Below are 8,640 nucleotides of genomic sequence, written 5' to 3'. Positions count from 1 at the left end.
CTATCATGAATTTCAATAGATTTTTTAATGTGATAGTCACATTGTCAGATGGTGCTATCAATTCATTAATATTATTACAAATGTATTTATTTTTTAATATTATATTCGAAATTCATGACATATCATATTTCTAATTAATTAACTTTTTTTTTTCTCTCTAAAGTAGGGTTTTTTTTTTTCCTTTCCAAGTTAAAGTTTGAATATAAATAGGCCAAACTTTTGGGGGGCATCAAAGATTCATCATTTATAAATGCTATGAGCCTATGATGTTGAGATGTGAAGATTAAGTATTCAGATGATAGATTAACGACAGCAGAGGACTGGTGCCAATGCCAGTAGTAATGCTAGGGAGAGAGACGTGTAACAGCAGGCCGTTCCAGAAAGAGACGTCTAACAGTCGGTCAGATTATGGAAAGAGGCAGACTAGGCCAAGGTATAAGGCAAAATCGAAATAGTGAAAAGTCTCAACGGGTTTAGAAACCACATACTATCTAATTCATTTATGCATCAGCTTTTGTTCACATCTAATTATATATCAGTTTTTCTTGATACGAGAGCAGATATTCGAATTTGAAATATATTTTATTAGTTTTTCTTGATATGAGAGCAGAGATTCGAATTTGAAACATATTTCAACATAATACCTTTTTTAGTCATTATACATCGCTCATATTTTCACACAAAAATTTACCAAACATTTAGAAACTGATTATTGTACCAACATCACTTTTAACAAAAAGTTTACCAAACGCCAAACAGCTTTATCTCACAGCTTATTTCTCTCACAACAAATGTGACAACGTTTATTTTCACAGCACAACAATGCCAAACTAGCCCTTAGTTAAAGATATTTCAATCATGAATTTTCATTTATTTAATACAAACGATATTGGTGGAGGGGAAAATCGAATATAGGACCTCATATATATATAAAATGGTAAATACTCTTAATCATTTGAACTACAAGTCTCTTGAATTTCAGTCATGATTTTAGGTATACATATATGTGCATTTTTTATGGTATCCGCGTTGTAGTTTTAGTGAAGATTACAAACATCTTAAAGAAGGATTCTATTTTGCCGCTTTTGTGTTTGAATCATGATTTTAGCTATATATATATATATATAAAATATATGTCCGTGTACGTGCATGCTCTTTTAAATACAGATTTGAAAGCAAAACGTACGTGGTCCATATTATTTACCCTAAAATTAAAAGGAAAAGAAAAAATAAAGGAAAGAACATGGTGCATGGTCCAGCCTCCAGGACTTTGTCCTTGGGGGCATGCGTGCAGTGAAGTGCAGCAACACTTTTGAGCGCACCATCTGTCATGGCAGTATAGAAATGTTCAGCTTTAACACTCTCATCTCCTCATCTCGTGCTCAAAAAGATCATCATTCTCTCTTTATTAGTGGATATCCAATCGTTTTGCTGATCATGATGTGCCTGGAATTTGTCAATTTTTGGTAGATTCTGGATTTGGCTGCAGAGAATAATAGTATGTTTTTTTGGAAGAGGACGGGATGGGCATGATAATATTCCCGCAGAGCGATAGGTCAGCATCAAAATGAATCCTGCCATGTTTTTTGGAAGAGGAGGACCAAACATATATGCTTTTTACACACTTTCTTGTTATTAGAGCGCTCATCTCCCTGGCCTCCTATTATTATACTTCTTTTGGGGTCCAAGGTGGGCATGTTGAGAAGGTTTGAGAATTGTTGAATTTGTCACTTAGTTTTAATCTAGACGTTCATTCTTACAAACATAGAGCTTTTAATTTGAGGCAGCATAGATCATATAAAACGGTCCTATGGATTTGTATTACGTTTATTGATCAAATTTCTGATCCTCCCTCTAATATAGGTGGGACCTACTAATATATGTGAGACTCGCCTGTATTAGAGATGTGGTCAAACAAATATAGTACAAATAGCAGCACTCTTAAAACCTGAAGATCAAGTCATCTCCAAGTGGGGAGGGCTATATTTAGCCCTCTAAAAAATGATTTTATAAGGAATAGTTTACATTTTAACCGTCTCCAGCAGCAAATGGCTAAATTTAATATTTTAATAGTTTTTGGTATATTCTGTAAATTTAATTAAACTACTATTTAATCCTATTTAAAATACATTTCAGAAGAGAAAAATATTTTGGAATAGGATTTTTGACATCCATGTGTCGGCACATGATTAGCCCCATAGATTTATTCTTGTTCTACAAAAAACTTAAAAATTAATTTCAATGGAAAAAAAAAATGAAGGATAGTTTGTAAAAAAAACAGAAGAGATTGTGAGAAATTATGTAAGAATGAGGTAGGTATTTATACAAAAAATGTAGGAACTTTTTAGATTTTTTTTTATAAAAAAAAACCTAGCTAATGTCATCTAACGGCTAGGTGACATCAGCTGGGCCCCATCCAAATATTTAGCACATACTAGCCAAAGGGCCACATGTGACCCTCATTTTAGGAATTGGCCTTTTGTGTAGCCCTCTATTTTTTTGTAATCCTTTGTGTAGGCCACTCTTGAAAATGAATTTTAGAAATTTTAGGCTATATTTGAGGATATAGCCCTTATTTGGAGATGAAGAGAAAGGGGAAAATGGCAAAATATATATGTAGAATGGTGTTGTAAAAGAAATGGGGTTCATGGTGTCAAAGGGCGACATGGCATTTGTATAATGACTTGTTTTAATGATTAGTTGTACTTGTTTAGATGAATATTGAAATGATTATTGTTTTGTCATATAATAGTTAAGCTTTTTGGGTGGGCATATCCCCATCACAGAGCATTCATGTTGGTTGTTGGTTTTTTTTCAGTGGTCACATAATCTGTGTGTTTCATACGGCACAACTTATAAGGTTATGTTGACATGTATAAATTGTACACATGGATGACTCTTACTCGACAATGTTAGCTCCATATGTTCAAATTGGGAGTTAGGATCAGTCAAAGACCTGTTCTGGTTGCAAAGTAAGCTCTCGGGATATAAAAAAAATTAGATATTTAGTCATATACCCATTCTTAACACAAACTATAAATAAACCTTACACCATTTAATTTCTATAAGCAAATCCAAAAAATGATAGCTGGTTCTATTGAATTTAATTTTGATTATTAAATTACTTTGATGTCCTATTGAGTGTTTTGAGCTTTTTTTTATCAAGTTTTGGGATTCGGTTTGTTTTAAGAAATCAATGGCAGTTTTGTAATTTAAAAGAAGTTAAAAGTCTTTTTGTTATGTTATAAATGAATTTTGGGTGTATTTCTAAAGTTCATTTTATATAAGTTTTTTTTAGTGAATCTCCCTAAAAGAAAAAGCCTATTGCTTGGTATAAAAAGGCCTCAAACAAGCTTAGGTTGAGGTTGGTTCTGCACTGTTGGTGTCCATTGGATTAGGGTATTTCGTTTGGTGATGGAAATAATGTCGTCTCTACAAATGGGCTTGATGTCATGGATTGGGCTTGTAATTGGATTTGAGCTATGATACATTTGGACTGCATTGGAATTTTGGTTTAGGGTTTACAGCTGGCCTGCCTTTTGTCCCTTGAAACAAATACCAAAAAAAAAAAGAGTTAATCGTTTTATTAGTCCCTAAACTTAGACCCAATTTGCATTTGAATCCCTCAATTTTCAAAATCGTTTTCGTGATCCTTCAACTTCAGTTTCGTGAGGGCAAATGGTCATGACGTCAATTTTGTTAACTTTTCTGTTAAATGCAGGGGCAAAATGATATTTTTGTATTAAATTGATTAAAATATGAATAAAAAATTTTAAAAAAATTAAAATTAAACTCTCTCTCTCACCCTCTATCCTGATTTCTACTCCCCCCAAACTTGATTTTTTTTTTGGTTGGTTTTTTAATTGATTTTCTTTTATTGTTATTTTAAAGATATGATTTTTTATTATTATTTTTGTTTTAATATAACAATACCATTTTGCCCCTGCATTTAACAGAAAAAGTTAACAAAATTGACGGCAGGACCATTTGTCCTAACAAAAGTGAAGTTAAAGGACCACAGGAACGATTTTGGAAATTGAGGGACTCATCAAATGCAAATCGGGTCTAAGTTCAGGAACTAATAAAACGATTAAATCTATAAAAATAAAAATAAAAGTTTCATTAATCAAAGATTACATTACAACTACTCAAGGTGTCTTAAAACTCAAATGAAGCAACCCAGCTATTCTGAAACCATGATAAAACATAAACGTACACCACACTGGTCTACAACAGCAACCAGCGAGCACTTTATTATTCCAAAAGTCTTTAATTACTACTTATTCATTGTTTTCTGGTAAGCAGAGACCCTGCTCTAAATTGTGCTCACTTGAACTGAGCAAACGGATCAAACCCCCCCAAGGAATTCTGGCCCTGATCCCCTGAAGCCGCCGAGGCTCCTCCGCCCGAGCCAGATGACGACCCATCCCTAAACATTCCAAGCATGGATGGGTCGAACATCCCAGGACCATGCTGGCCCCCAAAAGGATAGCCAGGCCCATAAGGTGGAGGAGGAGGCATCAGGGCAATCGGGGGCCCAGCAGGTCCAAAATCCACTGCACGATCCCTCTTCATAAACTCAGCTCTCAGAGTAGACCTGTCGCTGTTCTCCGACTCCCGGTGCTTCTGGAGGAAAAGAGTGAGGGGCTCGACGTAGTTGTCGAAGCCAAGCTTCCCCATCGCCCAGAGGATGTCCTCGGCAGTGACGGTCTTGCGCTGCTCGCGCTGGCAGCGCTCGTTGGCCTCCCCAGTGATGAAGGCAATGTACTCGGACACACACTCCTGGATGGTCTCCTTGGCGTCGTCAGATATTTTTGCATGGGGTGGCAAAATACGACGCATTATGCGGATCACGTTGGCGATAGGCATGTATTGGTCCTGCTCGCGAACAACACAATGTTGTGGGGCCAGCTGTGCAGGATCACCGGCGTTGGCTGCGGCCGCAGAGGCGTTGCTGTTGGTTGCTGCTGGGATCCCGTTGATTGGGACTTTGGAGTTGCTCCTCTCGGAGTTGTTGACTTGTGCTGCGTTCAAGGTTGAAAAAAACAGTTCATATAAGTCGGGCAATAATTAATCACTGTACAGATACGTTCATAAATGAGAGACCAATTAACAAGCTTTTATTTATATATTATTTAAAAATATATTTGAAAGTAACAATATTGGTCAGTTTATTAATGGGTAAGGGAAGATATGGTTATGGTAATCAGGGTGTACATTTATGGGTGTGAATAATTTATCAATTGTCTCTGTGCGTGTGTGTGCAGAAATGGAAGATGGTTTAGCCAACCATGTTCGACCAAAGAGAAAAATGGTTTTGCCTACGATATAAAAGCTCCATATGGGAGATCATTAACCAAGATGCATGCAATTACAAGTCACTATATCCAGTCTATGCTAATGCTAAATACAATGTATATCAAGATATCAAAAACTTTGAACCTGCCGTGAAACTCATCGCAAGACTCATATCAATTAATAATAGTTAATTATTCACACGCAAGCAAAGACAATTAGTTAATTTGACGCACGCATAGACAATTGACCATCTAAATAATAAGCGTAGTTATTGAGCAAACCCCCATGTATGACGCTAGTCTAATCTATTAACAAGAGAGAAGGAATTGAGAAACAAAATAGGGTTTGGTGTTCATGAGGTGATGACGTCAAATGTGACTCCACGCGCGGACGCGAGCGTCGACATGTCATCAGACTTGAGTTTACTCTGGTCAAGACAAAAGAAGAAAAAGTTCCAAGTGTTTTCTCATTGCTCACGTTGATTGGTTTGTCTGTTAGTGCTCCAGCTAAGCTCAAAAGATAAGAATAAACTGACACCTCACGCGCTTGCATGTCCACGTGGCACTGCGGGTGTGAAAAACGGTTTCATTTTAAAGAAACAGAAAAGTGGGCCCTACCTAACATACTCCTATTGTTCAAAACTCGTTTCTCCTTCCCAATCTTCTTCTTCTTCTTCCCCCCTCGTCTTCGCCAAACACCAAAAGACCTTGTCAGCACCTCAAAGGTTTTTCATGTGCTCTGCTATTTTTTAGCTGGTCTACTTGGGATATAATCATACTATTTCAAATTTTCAATCCGAATATATATTATTATTATTATTATTATTATATACAGGACATAATTAAATCTTTCTGACATTTGTAAAATTTCGAGAAAGAAAAATAGACGTAACTGAAGCCTCTTTGATTTGGCTTTTCTTCACCAGAAAACTATCTATATATATGTATATTTTTCTTGACAAAAAGATACAAATGTTTTTAGTGAAAGCAAACCAAGTTAGTGGTGTTTGCGACAATGAAAATCAAAGGCATCTCATGAAATATATATATATAACGATGCGGACCCGGACGAGAGAATAACTATATATATATATATTCACATTAGAAACAAAAATCAGACAATAATAAGGTAATAGAGATATATGAGTTAGAAATAACAGATCATATATGATTCATAGATGATATATATAAAGCAGGTGCAAGCCTAGGTCTTGATGAGACTCTACAGTGCTGCATGAATGCCACATCAGTAAAAAACAACAAATACATAAATAAAAATAAATAAAAAGAGCGGAAGGGAAAGGTTCATTTGAGATATGTGAAAATGAAGCCATATAGAATAGAAGCAGATATTCCTGAGACGGCCTATACACAAAACAACCAATATTTGAGCAAGCGTTACACTGAATGAAGCACTGAAACCAGCTATACAGCAAAGATAAGGTAAAAAAAGATAACATCCCTTCAGAAATTCCAAAACACAAACAAAAACACACTCTTTCAAGCCCCAACAATGAAAACCCTAATGAGATCAGACAGATATATATATATGTTATATCGAGAGGAGCTGAGACAAAACATAGATTTACATGCAAAAACATCAACAAACGCAGGATCGAAAGCAAAAACCTTGAGATCGGGCTTGGAACTCTCTGGGGAAAACGGGAGAGTGGAAGAAAAATTTTGCGCTCAGAATTTTGAGGAGAAAAAGACATGCATGCAATAAAAATCCATAAACAAATTAGAAAACCAAAAAGGAAAATCTGAAACCTCGCAACCATTATTTTTTTATGCACACATATGTACCATCATCAAGAAAACATATAAAAAAAAAAAAGAAAAAAGAAAAGAAGAAATATATGAATTAATAAAAGAGAAAAAAGCCCTAAGGCATTTGCTATCAGAGAGATTTTACCGGAGCTTGATTTTGCATGCCTGCTGCTAGGAGGCCCTCTCATACGTTCCATACTCTCTCTCTCTCTCTCTCTCTCTCTCTCTGTGTTCTTTTATTTTTTTAATTGGCTCTGTTGAAAGGGCAGTGGGTCTAGTCAAGTGAATTTATAGCTAGAGCAGCAGGGGTAAAGTCCAAGTGGCGAACCGGCGTGGCAAACGAGAAGGACCCAGAATTGCCGGTCATAAGAGGGTGCGTGATTGGATAAAGGGGATGTTTTTACCGGGAGTAACAGGTCGGTGGGTCAATTTCCTTGCATTGCCCTTCTCAAGGTCTTGGTTTTGATTACTAGGGGGCCTAAAAAGCAAACCCATTCAGCATTAGCCATCAAGGCACTCATGCTCCTTGTTTAATGACACCTGAAAATTTTGGGTAAAAAGAGTTGGTTTTTTGTGGAGTCAAATTACCATTATATTATATTTCCCTTATTTCACCAAAAAAAAAAAAATTACCATTATATTCCCCTTTATTTAACCAAGTGTTTTTTTTTCATTTTTTTCGTTTGTTTCTTTGTTTTTCAATTTTAGCTTGTGAGCGGGTTTTGCAATTGTATATATATACTTTTTTTTTTAATTGTTTGGCAATAATCCTTTAATTTGATGCTCATTTACCTCACACTCTTCTATTTCTTTTCATTGTTTCTCACATAAGAGCACTTCCAGCAGTGAATCCTTTGCCATGGCAAGGGAGAGGGGGGGAGGGGCTAGGGCAGCTACTATTCACGTGAATTTTCACTAAATGCATCTCTTAGCGTATAATTTTGTGTACAATCATCACATTGGGTAAACCATTTACATATTTTCTGAATTCGGAAAATTCCATATTTGTCATTTTCGGTTACGGAAGGTGCCAAACAATTTCTTTTTGTTTACCAAGGTTCCATATTTACGAATACGACAGGGCGACTTCTTGTTGTCTTAAGAAGACTCTGACTTGCTTCAATCAACTAAGTTATCGTGCTCGGTATAGGTCAACTCAAACTCACGCTCTAGTGAGTATATCAAGATAGTACCACTAAATCCAAACCTTGAAGCGAAATGTTATAGTAAGTTAAATCAAAGGGAAAGATTATTGTGTAATGAAAAATGTCTCATTAATTATTATGAGATTGAGATAAAGTAATCTAAAGAAGTTAGATTCATGAGACATTCCTCTTTTACTCTTGCATTCTAAATAGTTTAGGGTCATAGGATTATCAACTTAATATTGATAATCTGTAAAGATTGGTACATACTATGTCTGCTCAATTGGGAGGATGACTAGTCTCAAGTCATTCGTGCATAGATACTGAGACAAGTATTTAGGTGCTCAACAGTGGTAGTCCTACGTTTTGTAGGCCCTAGGCGAACAACCTAAATGGGGCCTTCTACTTTATATGTCTATTATGTGATT

The 8,640-nt window shown here is 35.9% G+C and overlaps 1 protein-coding gene across 1 annotated transcript; it reads right to left on the bottom strand.

Annotated features, from left to right (window-relative positions):
* Nucleotides 1-4,090: 4,090 nt before the first annotated feature.
* LOC110760534 (nuclear transcription factor Y subunit B-9-like) lies at nt 4,091-7,326 on the bottom strand. The gene is made up of 2 exons (XM_088252215.1): nt 7,213-7,326; nt 4,091-5,024 (listed from the first exon to the last, which is right to left on the bottom strand). Exons 1-2 carry the CDS (start codon nt 7,262-7,264, stop codon nt 4,327-4,329), a joined length of 750 nt encoding a protein of 249 aa, XP_088108341.1. The 5' UTR covers nt 7,265-7,326; the 3' UTR covers nt 4,091-4,326.
* Between the last annotated feature and the right edge of the window lie 1,314 nt (nt 7,327-8,640).

The sequence above is a fragment of the Prunus avium genome, chromosome 4, assembly GCF_965620075.1.
Source record: "Prunus avium chromosome 4, drPruAviu1.hap1.1, whole genome shotgun sequence".
Lineage (NCBI taxonomy): Eukaryota > Viridiplantae > Streptophyta > Magnoliopsida > Rosales > Rosaceae > Prunus > Prunus avium.
Note: the sequence above shows the minus strand (reverse complement) of the source record. Positions and strands in the feature narration are given on the sequence as shown.